A 25,283-nucleotide genomic window follows, 5' to 3' on the forward strand; every position below is an offset into this window, starting at 1 on the left:
TCCAAACATCTGGACTACCTATGTTGCAAATGTATTATCTTTTCAATTTACACACGGCATCTATTGCACGTCTGTCCGTCCTGGGAGAGGGATCCCTCCTCTGTTGCTCTCCCTGAGGTTTCTCCCATGTTCCCTTTAAACTGTGGGTTTTCTCCGGAAGTGTTTCCTTGTAAGATGTGAGGGTCTAAGGACAGAGGGACTAAGGACAGAGGGTGTCGTATTGTCATACTGATATTCTGTACACACTGTGAAGACCACTGAGACAAATGTCACATTTGTGATATTGGGCTATATAAATAAACATTGATTGATTGATTGATTGACTTGCAAAGGCAAGCATGGGAGGGAATGTGCAATGTACAATTCAAACCCACCAAGACATAACCATACAACTGATTGACAGGAAATATGAATTCACTCAAATAAAAAGCTTCATATGCGTGGCATAATTGTGTGTGTAAATAATACCTACAATTTAAGACAATTTACAACACCTTGTTGTTGACTTTTCTTTTATGTCTAATGTATGTGTAGTATGTGATTTGGCAGTATATAGAAACATGCAGATTTTTGCTGCACATGAAAACTGGTATAAGAAGTGATACTATAAGTTATACACACAGGCCTACTAATCTTCAATAAAGCAGAAGTGCCATTAAGCTGCTGCATAATTTGCTAAACTGCAATTTTAAACTACACTTATGGGTTCATATTCCGTCCAAAAGGTTTATATCCACAATTTTTGATGATAAAAATATCATTATGCAATCACGATATGTCTATGTTTTTGCCATATGCAGCCACAATCCTAGGAATAAATTATTGTGCAAAAAAACTATATACTAGTATATTCATAATTACACAGCCCTATAGAGGAGATGATTTCATTAGATTCTAGAGCACATGTGCTTTCATTTGCATATTAATGAGGAAAAACAGTTTTTCTTGGAATTGCAAGGACTTCATTAAGCTCGAGAGGCAGAGTTCATATTTGTAAGAGCCATGATTTATGTGAAGATGAGTATGATGACGTACTTCTAGTTTCTAAATAATGCTAATTGCCTTAATTACATATCTCATAAGTTAGCATGTTATGTTAAATGATGGTGCTTAATGAGGGATAAGGCAGCTCAAGTGTCTTGTTCATTCAAAAGCTGCATATTACCTTTGAAATCATTTAGACTGGAAAACAGTATGGTGAACTGAATAAGATATAGTTTTATTTGGTAGGTAGAGAGTTTTGGAATATGTATCTTTGCCTATAACGCTATCCTAACAATCATTCAGCCTGGATCAAACTTGTTATTTTTCATTAAAAAACTTCTATTCGTAACATATTAAGCTTTGCCCTCTCTTAACTTTCTTGTAAAGAGTTTGTTTGTTTTTTTACTGTTGATTTGCTGCTTTTTGCATTCGTGCCACTGTTTTATCATCTTGTTTACATCGGGGAGAAGCTAAGTGCGCTAAAGCCGGCTAGCATGATTGTTGGAACAACTGCTTTCCCCACTGAAATCTGAAGAAGGGCCCAGAGGATTATGGGTAAAGCAATGAGATAAAGGAGGATAGCTGGTTCAAGGATTGCATTGAAAGCTTCACCATGAGCCTGAGTCTTCATCATGTCTTTACCATGAGCCTGAGTCTTCATCATGAGCCTGAGTCTTCATCATGTCTTCACCATGAGCCTGAGTCTTCATCATTAGTTCCCTCCTTTTCTGCTGTATAGATCTGTGCTCCTGTCTCCCTTTGTTCAGAGCTTGCTTGGTATCTCATAATGAAAGTTGTGACTTTACCTTGTGAACTCTCCGGCCGTAGTCTCTCAACAAATATCAGTGTATTGACTAAAGACGTTCCAGTTTCCATCCTTTCCTGAACATTGGTTCTACATTGCTGCATCAGAAGTTTTTTTCACAGTCATCATGTCTTCACCATGAGCCTGATGCAAACTGAGTCTTCATCATGTCTTCACCATGAGCCTGAGTCTTCAAAATGTCTTCACTATGAGCCTGAGTCTTCATCATGTCTTCACCATGAGCCTGAGTCTTCATCATGTCTTCACCGTGAGCCTGAGTCGTTATCATGTCTTCATCGTGAGCCTGAGTCTTTATCATGTGCCTGAGTCTTCATCATGTCTTCATCATGAGCCTGAGTCTTTATCATGTCTTCACCGTGAGCCTGAGTCTTTATCATGTCTTCATCGTGAGCCTGAGTCTTCATCATGTCTTCACCGTGAGCCTGAGTCATGTCTTCACCGTGAGCCTGAGTCTTCATCATGTCTTCACCATGAGCCTGATGCAAACTGAGTCTTCATCATGTCTTCACCATGACCCTGAGTCTTCATCATGTATTCACCGTGAGCCTGAGTTGTCATTGTCAAAGAATATTTTAATCCAATCTGTGTATTTATAGATTATCAGTATTTCTTTCATGTTCCTGTGTAACTTCTCAAAAGGTATGTTGCCTTTCCTGTGGGTGAGGGGTTTTGGGGCACATGAGGAGTTGCAAAACAGAGGTGCTTTTGTTCCAAATGTCTGGTACTAATTAGAGAAAAGGCGGGCTCTTAGTTCCCTCCTTTTCTGCTGTATAGATCTGTGCTCCTGTCTCCCTTTGTTCAGAGCTTGCTTGGGATCTCATAATGAAAGTTGTGACTTTACCTTGTGAATGCTCCGGCCTGAGTCTTCATCATGAGCCTGAGTCTTCATCATGTCTTCACCGTGAGCCTGAGTCTTCATCATGAGCCTGAGTCTTTATCATGTCTTCATCATGAGCCTGAGTCTTCATCATGTCTTCACCGTGAGCCTGAGTCTTCATCATGTCTTCACCATGAGCCTGAGTCTTCATCATGTCTTCATCGTGAGCCTGAGCCTTCATCATGAGCCTGATGAAAACTGAGTCTTCATCATGTCTTCTTCATGTCATCACCATGAGCCTGAGTCTTCATCATGTCTTCACGATTAGCCTGAGTCTTCATCATGTCTTCACCATGAGCCTCAGTCTTCATCATGTCTTCACCATGAGCCTGACTCTTCATCATGTCTTCAACATGAGCCTGAGTCTTCATCATGTCTTCATCATGAGTCTTCAGAGGGTCCCTGTGTTGTGGAGGATGTCCTGCCTCGTTCCCGTGTCCAAGAAGTTGCGTCCCAGTGGGAACAAGGACTTGTATTGCACATTTTTATTTAAAATTATTATTAAATAATATGTATTTATTTTATTATGAGCTGGTGTAACTGTCACAAAACTTAATTTCCCCTGGAATTAATAAAGTATTTTTGATTGATTGATTCATAAATTCATGGATTGATTCATAAATTCATGGATTGATTGATATTTTTCATAGAATAAATGTGGCTATACTAAAAGATGAGTAAGTGAAATGCCTTGACAAAAGCCAAATAATATAAGGGCTTCCATATATATGAGTCTATTATATAGTTTATTCTTTTGGGATCCAATTACTCATTCATTAGCATATCATTTTAGATTGTTCTAACATGGCATTCATAGTTTACACAGAGAAGGCAAATGTTTACTCTCTGATTACCAATGCACAAGTGTACATATGCATATTATGTACACATTATGTTAACCTGCTTGTGAAACATAATATAATGGTCTATAAGTAATGTCATATTTATAATTGGTAGCCTGGTTTGTTTGTGTGCAAGTGATTGTATGCATATGGTTGAGGTAAATCTGGAGGATGTAGGCTGGAGGGAGTGAGGTTATGGAAATTAGGGAGGTGTGTGACTGGATGTATAGGGAGGGGGGACATGGGGGGCCACTGTGATAAAATAAGAAATACACCTTGTACAGTGCCAGAGATGTAGAGAGAACAAAAACAAGCCATGGCCAGTTTTTTAGTCTGAACATATTCTTGCTAAATTCTGTGTGCTGGCATACATCGCAGATAAAATAAACTATGCATACACGTAGTAATATTGATAGAGGACCGGAAGTATTTTTGTTTTAGCAAAAGTAGAAATACTATGGTCTTCCAATACTCCCTGACAAGTAAATGTCTTAAAATCCTACTTCTAAGTAAATGTACAATAGTATTGGCATCCAAATGTACTGAAAGTACAACAAGTAAGTCATCATTCTGCACAATGAACCATTTGAGATAATACAAGGTAGAAGTATTATCGGTACCACTTTATGAATCCTTTATAAGGGTAGTCTTATTGTAAAGGGATATAATTAGGTTATAAACACTTTATTAATCATTAAGAACCATTTATAAACCAGTTCTAACATAGTTTTCATACATCAACACAGGCTCACTATTTGAGACTAAGCCTACTTAGCGAGAATTAACTCAGTGAGCAACAGATACCAAGGATGCTGGCTGATGAAGAAGACGAAGTAAGCTAAGTAGCCAATATAAGGCTTAGCAGTCCAGATAAATGTGGGCTCACTATTTTGGCAAGCAATCGGTCACAGTTGCCCTGTCGATCTCATGTCTTATACAATCTTGTTCATGATTTATAAAGTGTTCACAACCTAATTAATAAATGAATAACAAACTATTCGTAAACCCTTTATAAGGTTAGTCTCATCGTAAAGTGGTACCGTATTATCAGTAAAATGTAGCAAAAGTATGAAAAGGAAAAGTCTCTTTTCACAGTATTTTATTGTTATTATAATATCCTGTTCTTATCACTAACAAATACATGCATGAGAGCATTTTCATTTTAGAGTCTTCAGAAAAAAGACAGTTAAGTAATATATCATATTAGCATATCATGTGTTGATATACACTGAACAAAAATATAAATGCAACACTTTTGTTTTTGCTCCCATTTTTCATGAGATTAACTCAAAGATCTAAAACATTTTCTAAATACACAAAATAACCATTTCTCTCAAATATTGTTCACAAATCTGAAAAAATCTGTGATAGTGAGCACTTGTCCTTTGCCGAGATAATCCATCCCACCTCACAGGTGTGGCATATCAAGATGCTGATTAGACAGCATGATTATTGCACAGGTGTCCCTTAGGCTGGCCACAATAAAAGGGCACTCTAAAATGTTCAGTTTTATCACACAGCACAATGCCAAAGATGTCGAAAGTTTTGAGGGAGCATGCAATTGGCATGCTGACAGCAGGAATGTCCACCAGAGCTGTTGCCCGTGAATTGAATGTTCATTTCTCTACCATAGGCCGTCTCCAAAGGCGTTTCAGAGAATTTGGCAGTACATCCAACCGGCCTCACAACCGCAGACCATGTGTAACCACACCAGCCCAGGAACTCCACATCCAGCATGTTCACCTCCAAGATCATCTGAGACCAGCCACTCGGACAGCTGCTGCAACAATCGGTTTGCATAACCAAAGAATTTCTGCACAAACTGTCAGAAACCGTCTCAGGGAAGCTCATCTGCATGCTCGTCGTCCTCATCGGGGTCTCGACCTGACTCCGGTTCGTAATCATAACCGACTTGAGTGGGCAAATGCTCACATTCGATGGCGTCTGGCACGTTGGAGAGGTGTTCTCTTCACGGATGATTCCCGGTTTTCACTGTTCAGGGCAGATGTCTGAAGTCAATGTTGTGAATCGAGTGGCCCATGGTGGTGGTGGGGTTATGGTATGGGTAGGCGTTGTTATGGACGACGAACACAGGTGCATTTTATTGATGGCATTGTGAATGCACAGAGACACCGTGACGAGATCCTGAGGCCTATTGTTGTGCCATTCATCCACGACCATCACCTCATGTTGCAGCATGATAATGCACGGCCCCATGTTGCAAGGATCTGTCCACAATTCCTGGAGGCTGAAAACATCCCAGTTCTTGCATGGCCAGCATACTCACCGGACATGTCACCCATTGAGCATGTTTGGGATGCTCTGGATCGGCGTATACGACAGCATGTTCCAGTTCCTGCCAATATCCAGCAACTTCGCACAGCCATTGAAGAGGAGTGGACCAACATTCCACAGGCCACAATCAACAACCTGATCAACTCTATGCGAAGGAGATGTGTTGCACTGTGTGAGGCAAATGGTGGTCACACCAGATACTGACTGGTTTTCGGACCGCCCCAGACCACCCCAATAAAGCAAAACTGCACGTTTCAGAGTGGCCTTTTATTGTGGCCAGCCTAAGGCACACCTGTGCAATAATCATGCTGTCTAATCAGCATCTTGATATGCCACACCTGTGAGGTGGGATGGATTCTCTCGGCAAAGGAGAAGTGCTCACTATCACATATTTTCTCAGATTTGTGAACAATATTTGAGAGAAATGGTTATTTTGTGTATATAGAAAATGTTTTAGATCTTTGAGTTCATCTCATGAAAAATGGGAGCAAAAACTAAAGTGTTGCATTTATATTTTTGTTCAGTGTATATTAAACGTAACTATTAGTGTTACATATGTAGAGTGAAAAGTACAATATTTGCCTCTGCAATGTAGTGGAGTAGAGAAATAAAGTAGCATTACATGTACAGTAAATACTTAAGTAAGGCAAGTAGGAAGTACAATACTTCAGTAAACATGCTTATTTACTTTCCAGGACAGGTGACGTAGGACAACATCAGATACAGTTTGCTTAGGGAGGAGGTTTTGGTGAATGGATGGGTCAGACAAAACCCCATGACTTACACCAGCAGAACAGTGTTGTGTACTGTGTGAAGATGAACTCACTGATCGTTATTTGTAATGTGACTTCTAATTTAAGTAATGCCACTTGTAGCTATTTCAATCCAAACCAACCTCTATCCCGTAACATAACAATACATTTGGTCACAAACTGGTGTTTTTTTTCTTGCTTTACATTTATAGGTAAAATGACAAACAAGATAATTTAAAGCAAGATATTAGACAAACTGTTAAATAGGGACACATTGGTCCCTGCTACCCCTTGAGGATCCTCAATATACAGCTTTTCTTACAAACCCATATTCTAGAACTTTCAGTAAGAATCTTTGCCATCACCAAGTTTCCAGTAGAATTAAGGCACTGGGAAAAACCTAACATGGATGAAGCACCTGCAGTCAGGCGAGGCTCCTGCCTTATCTATTCAGGCTTTATGTCACATCCTGGCCCTGGCTGATCGCCTCACTCCCTCACCTGTGTATTTTCTCTCCCTGTTAATCACCTGCCTGGTCTCAATGAGCCTCAGCTGTCCCTAATGATCACTCCTCACCTGTGTATTTAGTCTGTGCTGTTTCCTTGGTCAGTGCCAGTTTGTCTAGTCTGTATAGCGGAAAGTGCTCCATGTTTCTCTTCTGATGTAAGCTATTGTTCTAGCTGCTTAGCATTTGTACCAACCTAGTTGGTTGTTTTTTTTGTTGCTTCTCTAGTAGTTTTCCACCAACTTAGTTGGTTGTTTTTCGTTACTTCAAGTCAGTACATCTTTTGATCATTGTCTGTTTTATTTTTACCTTTTGGATTAAACGCTTGACTAAAGAACTTATTGCCTGGTTGTGCTCTTGAGTCCTATTTTTTGCTCGTGCCTGTACTTGTGCTTGATATTTATTTGGTTTACATTGGACATACTCTACCGCTGTATAAGAGGGACATTAACCCTAACCCTAACCTTTTTGGGCTCTTTTTCAATCCAATCCCCAAGTCCTATTGTCCATTAAAATCTACCAAAATATGATGTCAAAAGCCTTCAATGTTGATAAAGTAAGACTCATTTGTGCTGCGCTCAAGAAAGACCTACTCAAACTCATTAAAAAAACACCATTAAACTATGTTCTGTAGAGAAAGCTTTAGTTCAACTGACTCACACCCGTGTCCTCCAGAAGAGGAATGAGTGACCGGCCGTTGCTCTCAGCTTCAACAGCAGGATATTTCTGTCAATCTAGAAACTGATCTTCATGTCACGTCTTCCCCTCCTGTCAGGTGTCTTGAGTCTGATAGTAGCAGAGGGGACAAGCCCATTCATCCTTCTGCCTCCGACAGCAGAAGGTCAAAAGTAGTTTCTGATAAAGGGCAGCACTTTGCACATTACATCTTCCATCAAAGAGTAAAGTTCTTAACCTCTCAAATACACTGTAAATCTAGGGCTGTCTCGGTAGAGATGTCAGCCATTGCCCAGAGGCACCAGACCTGGGGTGTAGCATTCTCCAACCTTGATTTGAATGAAGGGACAGCCAGCTTCAATGTCAGGTTGTCCAGACTTGACCAGACAGCAGGGTGTGTGCAGCCTCCCACTCCACATATCCTGGATGCTGTTTCTTCCATTCATATATAAAGTTGTTATGGGTTTGTATCCACTGTGATGGAAATTTGTTTTTGAGTAATAATATTGGAAAAGACTTAAAGGCTTGGCCAAGCGAAACAAAATGAACAAACAAGCAAATTCAAGCATGCAATCACATTGTATGCCAACATCCATTCTAAAACCCATCAATTCCCTGGTGATATTTATCCTTTACAGGGCAAGCAATAAACGTCTTTATCTAAAGATGAGTCATTTTCATGATTCCTCCAATCCTAGCCAAAACAATCCAATAGCAAGACAATGAATCATCGCTGTCTAACTTTCTATATCATTTACCCCAGGGACACTGTGCCAGTCTTAACTTTTGCACGTCCATGTTATGGATCTTTATTTTGGGAGAGAATGATCTGATACAAGGAGAGATATGTAAACCTAAGACCTACGTTAATGATTCCTTACATAAAAAAGGAGAGTCGAATATCAAAATATGTAGAAAATCTAAAGATTCAAATATGAATTTACGTATAGTTAAGTTTTACGTCTTATAGTTCTGTCACAATAGCTTGTTAGGAAGTTAGGATAAATGTTGGCCATGAAAAAACTGGCATGGTCATATTTAAAGGTGTCGCTTGACCTCGCTCCTAAAGATATATCTGAAATGAAAATGGGATATATATATATATATAGACAACCCCCCCACTCCCATTGCTCCCCGGGCGCTGTACAATAGCTGCCCAATGCTCCTAGTACCAGACTCCTGGTACTAGGATGGGTTAAATGCAGAGAACAAATGTCACTGTGTGTGCTGTGTGCTCTGCATGTGTGACCATTAAAGAGGTATTGATCCCTCCCAATTATATTCTATAGATACTTTATTCCTGAAATACAATCTAAGCCGTCCCGAAATTAATGTGGACCGTCCCAAATTTAAAATAGAAGTTTTTCTACATTATCATTAGTTAAAATCATTCAAAGTGACCTTTAACATAAATAAAACATCATACAAATCATTAGATGATAATTCATCAACCTTTTTATTTGAGTAAATCAGTCAATCACAAAGGTCAAATATATTCAAACAAACGAGAACATTACTCTGATATTGAATCCAATCAAGTCCCATCCAATTAACAAACAAATCCAACACTGTCCTGAAGACAGAAACCAGAGTAACCACTAACCAGGATGACAGTCTGTAACATAGTCAGGAGACCTTTACAGACTGCCCCGCCACCTCGCACACAGACGGGAGAGAGATCTCGTCTGGATTGGAAAGATCGAAAATACATCATAGACGCATTTTGTAGTCTTATTGCATATTATAAACAGAGTTGGCGAAGCTAAAACTGCAATATAATGTTTATGTAGCAATAATACATATGAAATATATTTTTTAAATGTCTCCAGTACCGATAAAAAGTTCGATAACGTCGGAGCTTAACGGTACCACTGTCTTTAATAATTCCGGCCGGGGGCCCGTTTAATACCGGGGCTCGGTACCCATCCCTACATGGGGAGAGGCGCAGAATATTGCTAATGTAACCCACTGGATAAACCAAGGTTACAAGGTTCTTGTATTTTGTTTGTTAATAATAATTTATTATTTATTTAGTTATTTTGTAGTATATTTTAGTTTAATGGTCAACTTTTAAGAACAAAGCTCATTGGTTCATAACGCACATGATTGCAGTTGGACTCAAATCCGCCAAGTCCTGCCTCCTTACTTAGGTTATTGAGGGCACGTTGAAGATGTGTGTGTGAGGGAGCAGCGTCACGCTGGAAGAACGGAGACACTTGTGATCATTATATGCACAAAACAGCGCAAATTGAGAGTTTTACCGGGGCCGCGGTGGACCAATCTCTGGGGCTGTTGTTGGAGGTTGGAGCTGCTTTGGAAAGCGGGAGTTTTGATTGTTATTTTATTTTCCTCGGCTGGGTTTTTATGATGCCCTTGGATAAGAAGATTCTGGATTGTGGATTTTCTCCCTGACGAGGGGGATGGCGAGCTACCAATGACAACCTGAACACCACATCTTTCCGCTACCAGTGGTAGGATTTTGAGAGGATTTTGAGAGGAACTGAACCAAGAACTATTTTCTTTTGGGGGTTAATTTTTATTTTATTTGGGGTGCACCCAAGTGTCAAGCGCTTTATTTAGAAGAATGTTGTTCCTGTGCCAATATATATATTTTTTTCTTTAGAACATCTCAGTATTCACTTCATTCACTCTGGTGTTCGACTTCATTTATTACCCATCCTTTAAGAACCTGGACTACTGGTCCAGTTTTCACACACCTGACATACTGGTTACACTAAGGACTAAATGCAATGGAGAGTTCTCATCTCAGCGTAATTACCCATAGGGGATGCAGAGGAGTAAGTAAATAAAGAGGCCGGCGCTCCAGGGTCTGGTTCTGCTGTGCGTTTTTGTGATGTAACGGTAAAACATTTCAGAATTCCTCCACGGGATGCCATTGTCATTGTACATCACTCAACCCACGCAATACACACACTCAGTACATAGCTAGACCCACGGATTTGCGGGCCAGGAAAATCAGTGACATACGGGTAACATTGTCAGGGTAAGCCAACCAGAAGCAGAGTAAGGCTGGACTAATTATTAGGGTTCTCAGTCGATTAAAATATTTAATCGCATGATTGTCCATAGTTAATCGCGATTAATTTCAAATGTTTTATCTGTTCTAAATGTACCTTAGAGGGATATTTTTCAAGTTTTGAATACTCTTATCAACATATGAGTTGACAAATATGCTTTATGCAAATGTTTGTTTATTATCATTTGAACAATGACACATATTCTCATTAATATTAAACACAACAACCTCTTAACATTACAAATATTCGCCTCAATTCAACGTGGAACCTCTCTCATACAATACAATACAAAGTGTGTGTGTGTGTGCGCGCGTGTGATAGTGTGTATTTCGCGGGTTGCTAAATGTTTTGTGCACGTGTGTTTATGTTGACAAGGAGGTTTAATAACTGTGTGCTTCACAAAACGTGAGGTCGGTTTCATTTTCATCGCCGTTTGTAGTAGAGTTAGCAGGGTATTTTTATTTTAACACTCGTCCCAAATTCGTCCCAAAATTATTTTTTATCCTCCCCGACCCTAATTTATTCGACGACGGGACGTCCTTAAGCTCGAGCCCTGACTGCACCACCTTTTTCTCTGACTTGTAAAGGCTGATGGATGATGTGGACCTCGCTGGAAGTAAATCATGTTCCTTATAGCCCTTCAATCCTTTTATCAGTTCTCAAGCTTGTTATAGGCAAGGCAAGGCAAGGCAAGTTTATTTATATAGCACTTTTCAACACAGGGCACTTCAAAGTGCTTTACAAAAAACGAAAGACATTAAGAAAATGGCATTTAAAATCAGTCATTAAAAAGAAAAGCTAATAAAATAAACAATAAAAGTTACAGTGCAGTCTAAGATATGAATAGTTCAATTAAAAGCAGCGACAAAAAGAAAAGTCTTCAGCCTGGATTTAAAAGTAGTAAGAGTTGCAGCGGACCTGCAGGTTGCTGTTAGTTTGTTCCAGATATTTGGAGCATAAGAACTGAACGCTGCTTTACCATGTTTAGTTCTGACTCTGGGGACAGAAAGCTGACCAGTCCCTGAAGACCTGAGAGATCTGGATGGTTCATAATTTAGCAGGAGGTCAGAAATGTATTTTGGGCCTAAACCATTCAAAGCTAAACCAGCAGCAATATTTTGAAATCTATTCTTTGACACACAGGAAGCCAGTGTAAAGACTTCAGAACAGGAGTGATGTGATCCACTTTCTTAGTGTTAGTGAGGACTCGAGCAGCGGCGTTCTGAATGTAGAAGAGAGCACATACAAACTAGAAACACTTTGTACTATTTCTCACAGAACCACAGTCCTCCCAGTATGTGTGTAGCCTTCTAACTGAATTCTCAGCTTTTCCCTTTGTTCAGAGTTCAGGGGGCAGCTGTAACCAGAGAGTACACTGATCTGATGACAAGCCTTGACAGGGATAACCAAAGCCCATCAGCAGTGCATGTATAGATCTTCAGTTACCCTGGGCAATACATATTACTTGAGTATTCCAAATAAAAACTGTTCAGGATACAAATGGGATTGTATCCAAAAGACAGCAGAAAGGAAGAAATAAAAAGGTGAAAAAGAGTGGGAAGAGGATAAGGGAAGAAGTACTTTCCGTTGCTGTGTTGAATTTGTCAGAGGCTTTTTCCCCACAGCCTATCCTTGGAGGGCTTAAAAGGGAGCATTTATCAAGCATCAGTGAGCTTTTTGATGCAGCGAGGGTTGAGTCACGTAATAAAGCCTGTGCCTTTACCTTACCTTCAACTTGGTCATTGGCATCAAGCTGGATTTGAAGCAAATTTAATTTGTTATTTAATTTAAGAATTTGTGTCAAGAAAATAGAAACATATTAACCAAATATCTGGTATACCAGGTTGACAGCATACATTATAAGATAGTTTAGTTCATTATTTGTCATGACTACCAAAGGGCAGTTTTACAGATCACAGAAAGGTTGTACTATCTGAACTAAATAAGTCAGCGTGTTAGAGTTCATAAGAAGACACATATATAGTTCACCTAATGCATGTTTTTATGGATTACTGCATACTTTTTAATTTTATTTAACCTTTATTTAACCAGATAAATACAATACATTGTGTCATTGCCTTTTTTCCAAGATCCATGTAATTGAAAACTAATAAATGAATGTATTGTAGTGTAACCCGATAGGCTCTGTTTAAAAGTAACTCCACAATGATTTGTATACAAAAACTGCATCTCTCTATGAAAAGCTTTTTTTCTTTTTTTAAAATCAGCACAGCTTTCTACTTTAAATCGTAATAATTCAAAAATAACTTTTCATAGCATTTGGTCATATTTTTACTGTACTTTATTTGTATATTAAAATGTTCGTGTCAACATTTCTCTTTTTGGTATAATCTACATTTTTTGTTTTTCCTTTAGATTTTTCTTCCCTTTTAGTGTTAATGTAATTAACACCAGACACTGTTAACCAGAGCAAATTATTTGCATTTCCTTGTACTTGGCAATACATATGATACTAATTATAATTAATCTCCACACTACCTCAGGAAACCCCCCCTCTTTCGGCCTCACATCCCACCTCCAATCATGGCCAATTATTGTATTATGATTATTGCTGCATTATGATTTGGTATTGTGGACAGGAGCAGAGGCGCGGGAAGGTATTTTGAGTGGGGGTGCTGTCTGTCACTACCCGATCTGCAATGCACATGTGCGAGATGGTCCGCCATATTTGACAACCTAACCCTAACCCTTTAACTTCTGTTAGACTGCTATCATACTGAATAAATATTTGCTGTGAATGTATGGCATATAGCTGTCTAACAGAAGTTAAATCCATTTCTCACTTATTCTGACAATGTACTTAACCCCAAATAAAACAACCCAATAAAAAGAGTTGTTAAATAATAGTGAAGTCACGTTTTAATAACAATAACTCACCTCTCTCGAGTTTTCTTTTTGTGCTTTGCCAAAAGCCACTGTGTCAAGTGTCCTACTTGGGTTGCCGTACGGAGTTGTCCAATATGGCAGACCATCTCGCACATGCGCACTGCAGATCGGGCAGGGGGACGGATCGGGTAGTGACACTGCCCGATGTGCTATTTACGCACCAATGGGGGGGTGGAAAAACCACACACACACACAGCATAACAATGGACTCCATGGGACCTTATTTCAGAAAGAAATATGTATTGAAGTCAATGGAGAGAGAAAGATTATCTTTCGATCCCGTTTGAATTGTGCCACGAATTACACATATGATGTTTGTCAATTTAAAAGAGAATGTTGCAAGTCAAAACAAAAAAAATGTGTCGTAAAACTGTGAAGTAACACATTTTTTTGTGTGAAACTCTCAATGAACTACATCTCTTGCGCAACAACACACGTCACCAAGATGGCCGTCACTACTGTCTTGTCAAAAAAGGGATTGACTACACTCACTATCACCACAATGAATGTCATGCAAAGCTGCCTGCCTTGCTTGATTGTCTCTGAACTGCCTGATCTTTTTAATGTTTAATGTCAACCATTTGTGCAGATAGCATGAAGTAGAAAAGATTGCCGATGCTAATGTAGCGTTAGCGTTAGCATTTCTCCCCCGGGCTTAAATGGTGTATTATAGAATGATCACACCGGTGTGACAGTACTCTTCAAAGGGTTCACGAAATATGACTACTACTCTTACTGTTTAACATGTTGGGTTACTTCATGTTAAGGCTAATACAAATGTCAAGGCTGCAATGCTAACTAATGTGCTTGATCCAGCCAATCCTGGTCCTTTCATCAGACGGGAAGTGAAAGAACGAGCAAGACCCATTGTTGGTATGATAATAACCTGGTACTAATACACAGGCATCTTGTTAAAGTTATCTTAACTATCTCTTATATTTAACGGAGGCAAACAATTGTGACATCACTTACATGACTCTGGGATTTGTAGTCTTTCTAGTTGCGTATTTTTCATAGTCTTATATTTCAACAGTTTTAAGACAAACTGTGACTATTTTGACATGGAAATGATTTTTTAAGATTGACAAACATCATATGTGTAATTCATGGCACAATTAAAACGGGATAGAAAGATATGTTTTCTCTCTCCATTGACTTCAATACATAATTTTTCTGAAATAAGGTCCCATGGACCGGAAGTAGATGGGCGTGACTTTGCCACTCAGAGCACGCACAAAAGCACTTGCACACACACTACAAAGATGTAAAATATTATTTTACCAACTATGTGGAATGTACTGGCTACACATTACACAGATTATGCAGGGCTGCAGCAGCTATAACCATACAATAATAATTAAAATACCACAAACATGATATTGACCAGTATACAGATTATGCACATGATTTTGCAGATTTAGCGTTTTTGCGCCATGTCAGTTACTTGTGTTGTTGTGCGTCACGTTAAAGTTAGCCGACTAAAAACTAACAAAAAAACTTTATTCCACATCTTTTTTATTTTTCTTCCCTGAAGCAAAATTATTTATTATATCGTTTTAAATTATCATTTGAATAATAACATAATATAAAATATATCAGGCACAATGAAATAAATATATATAAAATAAAAATAAAATAAATGTGCAGACAGGGGAGCTCCGCACCGCCTCCCTGCCGCTAGGGGGTGCTGCAGCGCCCACAGCACCCCCCTTCCTGCGCCCCTGGACAGGAGTGTTAGCAGTCTGTATAACTACTTTCTATTATGAAAGCAAAATGTGTGTTATATGCAACTCAAGCAGCATATTGCAATGTTACATACAACAAGCAAGGATCCAATTATCCTTCTTTCGAACCACGTTGATATGTCACTTTTTTTACCGTCTTTCCGCAAGTGTGTGTATAAGTGTGTTTGTGTGTGTCAGATCACAGTTCCGCAGCACCAGCAAAACAGTGCTACTAACAGCAGGACTTATTAACCCGGTATACTCGCTGTGGCCCGCCATCCATCCATCACAAACGCCATATTTAATTGTCTGAAAGCCACGTTTAGATCCAGCAAACTGCCGCTTAATACAAGGCAGCGTCCAGGAACAGAGAGCAAGGAAATAATCCGGTGATGGATGACTGTGACCCTCCTTTAGGTAGACTCCGACGAGCGGACAGCTGGATGGATTGAGCAAAGTGAGGAAAGAGGAAGGAGAGAGAAAATAGGAGGAAAACTTGGTATTCAAAGACTCACTCCAACTTTTCATCTGCCCTCAGGCCTGCAGGGGCTCGGGGAATAACAAGTGTCTCCTTCAACACCTTTCTCTGTTCCCGGGATACAGAGAAGTACAACCCTCTAAAAATAGTGTGACTGTTTCTTAGCTTGTGTGTCTGCTGGCTGGTGTGGGCGGACTACATGCATAATAACTCCCAGTAACCTTCACGCTCCTGAAAGAGTGAAGAGATTAACAGTGCATCTAGCATGACGCAGACCGTTCTTTACACTTTCCACGTCGAGTTTGCTGGTGTTGTGCGTCTATTCTTGAATAAATTGAATGTATAATGTGTGTGAACTGCCTCTTGTCTCTGAGAGATGGCTTGAGGCAGTCTACCAAGAAAATGTCCCCTTTTGCTCTATTTATAAGAAAATATATCTGTGTGACCCATTTAAGAGAACATGGTTTCATTTACTAACATGCATTCAAACTCACTTTTTCCTTCTTTCTAGATCTCAGGATTCCAATTAAATTTAAACTGTTTTATCACAGTAAATAAAAATGATTTCAGTGCAGTTGGTGACTAGCGATTGTTGCCCCATTTTCAGCTCAGATTCAGCTAGCTGGGGGAACAGTCAAAATATAACAAAATATAATGTCAAACCCTGTCATTCTCATTATGATAACTTTAATAGTTAAACTGTTCAGTTTGATACGTTTATGTCACATGGCAGAAATAGGGGTCTGATGACAGAAGGTAGGGATGCTCCGATCGATCGTCCGCCGATCAATATCGGCCGATATTCACTCTCTGCCGATCGATCTGTGCTTTCTATAAATGCCGATCGCGAGAGCCAATCACATGACGTAAAATACATGACACTTTTCTCTGTGTGTGGCAAAACAAGCTCGCCAAAATGGCTTCACCAGTCTGGCAGTATTTTAAGGTGTCCGAAAAAAGACAGTAAAATAGCGGTATGCAACGTGTGTGAAGCAGAAACCCTGCAGCTCCACCCGCTGTGACGGACCGGTGAGCGGAGCGAAACACACATTAAGAATTAGACCTAACACACTTAGCTAAACTAGTTATAAAGATATTTATTCTTCACTGTCGGGTCACTCATTACTGGATCAGCGAGCTGCATGAGATACAGACGGGCTGTCAGGAGAGAGAGAGGAAAAGAGAACGCTTCCGCTAATTTCTCCTGTGTTATTATCCAAAGTTAAAGTGGACCTATCATGCTATATTTGCAACATATATTGTAGGGCCATACCTATATAAAGTATATAAATATATATATTTTTTCAAAATTATTTTTAGACATGCCTCATTTCGCTCTATTTGCTCTTTCCAGCCCTGTTTTTGCAGGGAGTTGGCAGTTACTTTGGCATTAGGGCAGGGATGTCTAGATACTTTCCAAGGTTTGACATAATGAATTGTGCTACTTTTAAAGTAAACAACGATGTTTTCAAATCTGTAATCAAAAAGCTCCTCAAAAACACTATCGAAGCAGTTCTTGCCGTTGCTACGATAGTTCCGACAGTAACAACGGACTATTTTTCTTAGCGGATGCATGTCAATTTAAATCAATACAACTATTTTTTAAATCAATAAAATCATTTCCTAAATCCATAAAAGCATTTAAATTAATATTGGGAGTCATGTCGTTACTTTGTTGAGAATGTGGCCATGTAATAAGCGGGATCATGTAAAACACAACCTGATCTCACCAGAATGCGTGACTCCACCACGACTTCTTAACACCACAATGCGTGGTGGAGTCACAAACTTTGTTACATTTACGTGTCGGCACCACGCAAACAATCCCAATGTAAAGTGAATGAGGCTCCTTTGTCGTGGTGCACACACGCATTTCTACAATGTCCCGCAGTGAGCTTTTATTCTATAAAACGTTTTTTTAAATCTACTTTATAGCTTGTAGTAACTCACGGGAGGCTTCTTTTATTGTATTTGTATTCATAATAATTTTAATTTTTCGTCAGAATGTAAAAATTACATTAGTTACGAATTTGTGTTCTCAAAAAACAGTGCATTGTGTGTAATGCAACTGTGATTTTTATTAAATTAGTTAGTTTTTAAGGAAGGCCAGAGCTTCAGCTGTGTCAAATAGATTGTTCCCTTTAGTTAACGTTATTTAAAAGATAATGATCATGTCCCCTGTATTGTATTACGAGCGTCCATTCCCATTGGATAACGGAGAATTTTACACCCGGAAAGTAAGTATTCTCCTTACTGTTGATTGATTTTACAGTGATATCTGCACTACTCATCGACTAAAAAACACCAGATTATCCTTGTTAATTACACAACATTGATTGGTTTGAATTGTGAACAATGCTTTTGTATTTTCCCCCTTCAATTTGGAGAAACAAGACATGACACATGACTACATGACATGGCAGAAGACACTACACTACACAGAATCCTCAGCTATCATTTGGGACTACACCATGTGCTTAGCTTGACAAACCCTGTGATCAGTCCTCAAGCGCTTTGATTGGTTGACCTCCAACTGCATTCCATATGAAAAAAAAGGTTTCGTAAAAGAGAAAATCATACTTTATTCAGCAGTGCTTGCTTTACTCTTTGAAAGTCATCACGTGAATGCATTGTAATAAATGGTTTGGCTGCATTAAATATTACACATCTGTCGTAGTTCTTTATTTATCTACAGAGATCGGGCTCAGAATAGACCGGAAACTATTCTTTTACCGTTGTGTTTTAATTTCACAATAAAGTTAGTAGTCATATTTTGTTTTGATATTGTTTTTTATTAACTACTAGACCACTGGGTCATGTTAAGACCATCTTTTCTGTGTTGCTATGGATTTTTTCCATCACTTTTGTGTTACAAATATCAAAACAATAACAAAATAATATTGGTCGTAAACTAAACCAGAAACAGCAGTATATTTTATTTTGTTAACACTGTAAACTTTACAGCTTTTTAACCCAAACCACCTACTGGTTAAAGCACGTTATTGCACGTTTAGAGTAATTGCAATGCAGGAAGATTGTGTTGCTTTTTAACGACTGTTTAAAATGCCTTTCATTTTTGTAAAGCACTTTTGAATGTGTTATATTTTATGAAAACATTTAAATATTAAGAGTACATACAAAATAGTGGGAAAGTAGAAGGTCAATGATATAAATATAGAATAGAAAATATCAAGAAGATACTCAAATGATATCTAGAATAAAACAGTTTAGTGCCTGATAGGAGGATGTGCTAACTAATTAGGCTTTATTTAAACATTAAAGAATACTTTAGGTTAAGGTCTTCTTTTCAATAGGAAAAAAGCTTTGGGGGTATCTACAGATAAATATTAAGCCTGACAAAGTTTAAATTGCATGGTTTATGTTGAAGCACTTATTTTAACTGATATTATACACATTAATTATCTTATGTATGTAGATAGTATAATAAATGTGCAGAATACGACAGTGTAATGGTGGAGGTACACACATATTGATAGATGTCTTGTAATGCACTGTTGAGGAACCTGTGACCCAAGTTTTTCATTCATTGCATAACTACACTGTTGTGCATATGATATGTCAATAAACCTTAGAAAATATTGAAATGGATGTGCAAAATAGCCATTATATACAGTATTTAATTAACTATTATAGAATAACGAGTGATGAATATGCTTTAAACGGATCTGCAGTTAAAAATGTAGTCTTCTCAAGCACCAACTATCAAATATCTCGCCTGATTGTTGGCACTTGACAATCACCTTCACTGAATTTCACTCAGGTGTAACTAAAGTCTAATTTAAGGGTTGTTTATATTTCACATCATTAATCCAAATCTGTAAAGTAACTAAAATAAATGTAGTGGAGTAAAAATACCAGGTTAACCTTAAAGAAAGCCCTCAGGATTATAAAAGACCCCATCACCCCAGCCACAAACTGTTCTGTCTGCTGCCGTCTGGCAGGCGGTACCGCAGCATCCGGACTAAAACCACCAGACACAGAGACAGCTTCATCCCACAGGCTATACGATTATTAAACATCTGAACTTAGAAACAACATCCATAACATTCATCTGGCTGCTACTTAGAAATTATTTATCTAATATATCATATTCCAATCACTTGTAGACTCTTATTGCACTATTTCACAATTTTTTCTGTGTAGGCCTATCTGTTTTATTGCGTAGCACTGTTGGAGGAGCCTGTCAAGCTAAGCACATGGTGTAGTCCCAAACGATAGCTGAGGATTCTGGGTAGTGTAGTGTCTTCGGCCATCCTAAAACTCAGAAAAAACATTTGTTTCTCTGAATCGAAGGGGGAAAATACAAAAGCATTGCACACAATTCAAACCAATCAATGGTGTGTAATTAACAAGGATAATCTGGTGTTTTTTAGTCGATGAGTAGTGCAGATATCACTGTAAAATCAATCGACAGTAAGGAGAATACTTACTTCCGGGTGTACAATTCTCCGTTATCCAATGGGAATGGACGCTCGTAATACAATACAGGGGACATGATCATTATCTTTTAAATAACGTTAACTAAAGGGAACAATCTATTTGACACAGCTGAAGCTCTGGCCTTCCTTAAAAGCTAACTAATTTAATAAAAATCACAGTTGCATTACACACAATGCACTGTTTTTTGAGAACACAAATTCGTAACTAATGTAATTTTTACATTCTGACGAAAAATTAAAATTATTATGAATACAAATACAATAAAAGAAGCCTCCCGTGAGTTACTACAAGCTATAAAGTAGATTTAAAAAAAACGTTTTATAGAATAAAAGCTCACTGCGGGACGTTGTAGCAATGCGTGTGTGCACCACGACAAAGGAGCCTCATTCACTTTACATTGGGGTTGTTTGCGTGGTGCCGACACGTAAATGTAACAAAGTTCGTGACTCCACCACGCATTGTGGTGTTAAGGAGTCGTGGTGGAGTCACGCATTCTGGTGAGATCAGGTTGGTAAAACACCTTCATGCCGATCTAGATCCCTCCGCTTTGCGTCAGGCTCCTGATCAGCCTGTCGGTGTTCTTTTCCCCATAATGACCGCGTCGCTGCACATTATCCCTTACATATGATTATATAGAGTCATTATTCATTTGTTTTAAAGCAGGAGGCGCAAACGCTTGCCTCTGGGAGGGAGAAAAAGAGCCACAGCGGAGAATAAACAGAAGGGCAACCATGCAAGGGAAGTCTTCTTCGCTGCTTTTGTGGCAGACTACAGAGCCACTTACAGGCCTGGCATGTGTACAGTACTACAGCGTCTCCAGTGCTTTCAAGCAGCAATGGCTGGCCGTGGCCCAACCTCTCATTCCCCTGATAGGTGGATAATTGACCAATAGCCGTAGCACCACCGCCCTGACGTCAGGACAGTGTTCAAATCTGTATCAGATCCGTTGCAGCCCTTTTTTTAGAGATTTGGGTATGGAGGACAATAGAGAGGGTTGTGTTTTCTGACACTTGGTGAGTTCCCTGGAACACCGGGGACACATTCATGTATAAAAGACATACACAAGTGCATTTTGCAGGATAGGTCCCCTTTAATGTAAACTTGTATAATGTACTTCATTTGAATGTAATAATTATGTTGGTTGTTGTTTGGGGAAGCACCAGTGAATGAGCCCCATTAACTGAGTTTTAAACATCACTTTGCATTTAAGATCCCCATAGCCCCCACCCACTCGGATCGGCGATCAGTATCGGCCGATACTGATTCCAGCGATCTGCGATCGGCCCCCAGAGCATCCCTAACAGAAGGTGTCATATTTATATTCTATCCTAATGCTCCATTTCTACTTTTGGGAATTGGATCATTACCATAGAAGTCTAAAAACTAGAATCAATGTGAAAGTGCCTTTAAACTGCATTCTTTCTAAGAATAAGGACTCCAATGGTTATTAAAAATAGGTCTGTAGTAGTCTATGAGAAAATGACCCTACTTCTCACTTACTGTACAGTTGGATACATTTTTTAATCATATTCAGAGTCAGGTAGATGATGAAGCAGTGTATGCTATAGGAGGGTGCTAACCTGTGATAGAGGTAACTCACATGACGACCTCAATTTACTATTTTTAGTTCATTTTGGTGCCCTTACAATATTTTTGGAATAATATTAACTTGCTCCTTTCTCTAAATCACTTCTGGTACAAAAAAAAAAACAAGATGGGGACTGCCGAGTGCCAAATCTGAGATTAAAAACCATACTCTACAAACAAATGACGATGGAGGTTGCGTCAAGTTTTTAAATCACAGCTTGTACCTTGACGTATGTTTTATCTTTTTAAATGCCTTTGTGATGTGCTGCAACCCATTTTCCCTACTGGGACAAATAAACGAATACTACTATAACAGGAGTTCAGATCCCTGCCTGGAAGTGCAAGTATTTAAACACTGCCCAAATTTGGGGAACAGGATTGTGGTGTGAGTAGGGCAGATTACTCTTGTTTCTTTATTGTTAACAGAAAAACATTGGAGCCAGCAGCATATCATGCGCAGGTCTAAAATAACCATTAAAAAAACCAACGTCCCTTCCCCCTTACAATTGCATTGCACTCACTAATGTAATTGCTATATGGATAAGTTGTAGGTTAACAGTGAGTCAGAAGCTTTGGGGCTGACTTTCTTAATAGTTTGTTGTAACACTAATATGAATTATTCAGCTAAAAATATACTTAAGTATTGATTGTTACGATAGGTAAACTACTGAGGACTGAGAGTGCAGAGTTTAAGGTTTGCAGCAGATTGTTTGCATCAGATGAAGTAAAGTGTATAGATATATAGTAGTTGTGGTTACAGATACTTCAGATAAGGTCCTAAACTGCAACAAAAAATGCCTTGAGAACCTTGAACCACCGGCTCTTTACAATTTATTATAAAAACAGTTAAAATGTTCTTTATGCCACATCTCAAGTTGACATTCTACCAGAAAACACAAATATAAACAAGACTGGTGTTAGGGTTGAGTGAAGCAAGCAGGACCCAAACGCAGATTTCAATGAAAAAATACCTTTATTCCAAGGAAAGCGTCAGAAACAGAACACGACCCCGTGACACAGTCAAAGACAAACAATGAACCAACAAAGACAGACAGAAAAACCAGAACTTAAATACCCACAAAACTAATCACACAAACAAGACACAGGTGAGAAGGGAGGAGAAAACACAGGGGCACCAGGTGAACACAATCGAGTAATCAGGTAGGAGGGAACACAGACAGAAAGCAACAGGCAAGACAGGGGGTGAACACTTTTCAAAATATTACATGAAACCAAAGACAGAAAAAGGCAAGACAAAACACAGACAGATCGTGACAACTGGCTATCAGAGAGCTTAGCCCTCCACAAAGGCTGATGATTCAATGATGTGCGTCTCGGAAAGCTTCATTCCAGAGAAGCTTAAATTCATACCAAGAAGGCTACCAACAAGAAGTGATGTTTTATTTTTCTTGCTCAGAGCTTGTAAACAACACATCGATAGCTAGTTTTTCCACTTGGAGGGAGCTTCACGTGAAATGTCCCAGTAGGTGAGTGCATTTTCTGATTATTCCAATAACACATGAATGCCGCACAGAAGCCTTCTCTAGCAATAGAAACAAAAGCAAAAGATATATTTTGCACCTGCCTCGTGATTTCAAGCCACTCTCGTTATTGTATGGGTTGTCCTTGTCTAGTATTTATCCTTCTGTTTTCCTGCTAACAGATAAACACAGTGCTGAAAACATAACCTTGGCATGGGTAATTACATCTATACTGTTGCCTGACTTGCTGGAAATAACATTGCTGAGACACCTCTGAACCTGAACCGTTGTAGGTCAAGCTCTAACATTTAAAAGACCCAACGATGACCTTTACTGATGACCCTTCTGTGGCCGGTGGAAAAGACACTTACACAATCTGACAATATAGAGTGATGAGGAGGAGGAAGAGCATGAAAAGAGTACAACAGCCAGGAGGGTTAAGGAAATGTCAAGACAGGACGATGGTACAGTACCTGCAGACTTCCAACAGCAGAGTAGGCTGCGTAGGAGAACTGCTGCTTGGGCAGATCATTCGGTCCACGCTGGTCACATGGGATCCCGTTGGGCAGGAAACACTGGTGACTCGACCTGTCAGTGATGGTGTTAGGTGTGGAACCAGGCAAGCTGAGCAGAACAGTGTGATTGGACAGATGGACCTCAGTCAAACCGAGTCCCACCCACTGCCTGGAGAGGTACCTGGCTACGGCTTCCTCGCTGTCATCTGATAGGCTGGAGAAGGACCTGCAAGCAGCAGACAGAACAATGGCTTTTATAACAGTGTTGGATCAATTATAAATTCCCTACAGATTTGAGTGGGACCTTACATATTTGATTTGACTTGTTTCTTGATACAAAGTACCGAGATACTTTCAGAAACTCAGGATTTTTTTTAAGGCGGCCCTTTGATAGTTTTTGGGTTTTCCGTTTCCTGTATTGTGTTACATAGGTTTTTGTGCATGTAAATAAGGGGTGTCAAACTCAAATACACAGTGGGCCAAAATAAAAAAAATGATTACTAGTCGAGGGCCGGACTAGTTCAATGTTTATTGCAAAACGTATTGAAATGAACTTCTAGCTTAAATTATTGCCTATAAAAACAACATTAAACATTAAATAATCAGTTGCATTCATTGCTTATGGCTCTATCTGCAGCTTTTCCAGAGTCATTTGTAATGATTACATTTTTCCACAGGCCAACAACAGCTTCAAAAAAACAATTTCCCTCAAAGAAAAAACAAACATGCCTTGTTGTCTCAAGAAAAAAAGTGCAAAAGGAAACATCCATTGAAACTCAGTTTGCTGCTCTGTGATGCTAGTTCAAGCCAGATACTTGGCATCTCATCTTGGGTGCAAGTTCATCAATGTTTGGGGTCAGGCTCTGAGCTGAGGAAACCCTCAGGATTGAGAGAAGTTGTGCGTGCAATATACCGGCGGGCCAGATCTAATAGTAATTAGCGGGCCTTGAGTTTGACATGTGTGATGTAAATGGTCTGCAAAGGCTAAAAATCCCAAAGTTCCCTCCCCCCGCCTGAAAAAGCTCCATTGGATTATTTTGTTTATTTCTCGTGACTGTAGTGGAGAGATAGGGATAACTCTGTCTTGGCACTAGCTCTGTATTTATGACGAAGTTCACCCCAGTTTGTCGGCCAGAACACCACTTAAGGCCAGGAGTGGCCTTAAGTGGCTGGGCGTAAGAAAGTAGGTCTTAACTCTAACGTCGGGCTTAGCTACGTCCGACTTAGTGATTTTAATTTACAGCGAGTGCACCAAGCCTGTCTAGTCTCAGTCGTAGCTGCGCCTGGTCTTAAGATGCGCGTCCACGTGAATACACGCAAAACAGTAATTGTTGCC

General features: G+C 39.3%; 1 protein-coding gene across 1 annotated transcript in view; it reads right to left on the minus strand.

The window, feature by feature from the left end:
* LOC117445970 (inactive N-acetylated-alpha-linked acidic dipeptidase-like protein 2) overlaps positions 1-25,283 on the minus strand; it is a 656,924-nt gene that overhangs the window by 440,731 nt on the left and 190,910 nt on the right. The window contains exon 4 of the mRNA XM_034081942.1: positions 23,906-24,173. Within this exon, the coding sequence (XP_033937833.1) occupies positions 23,906-24,173 (268 nt within the window). The remainder of the gene's footprint in view (positions 1-23,905; positions 24,174-25,283) is intronic.

The sequence above is a fragment of the Pseudochaenichthys georgianus genome, chromosome 4 (genome assembly GCF_902827115.2).
Source record: "Pseudochaenichthys georgianus chromosome 4, fPseGeo1.2, whole genome shotgun sequence".
NCBI classification, from domain to species: Eukaryota; Metazoa; Chordata; class Actinopteri; order Perciformes; family Channichthyidae; genus Pseudochaenichthys; species Pseudochaenichthys georgianus.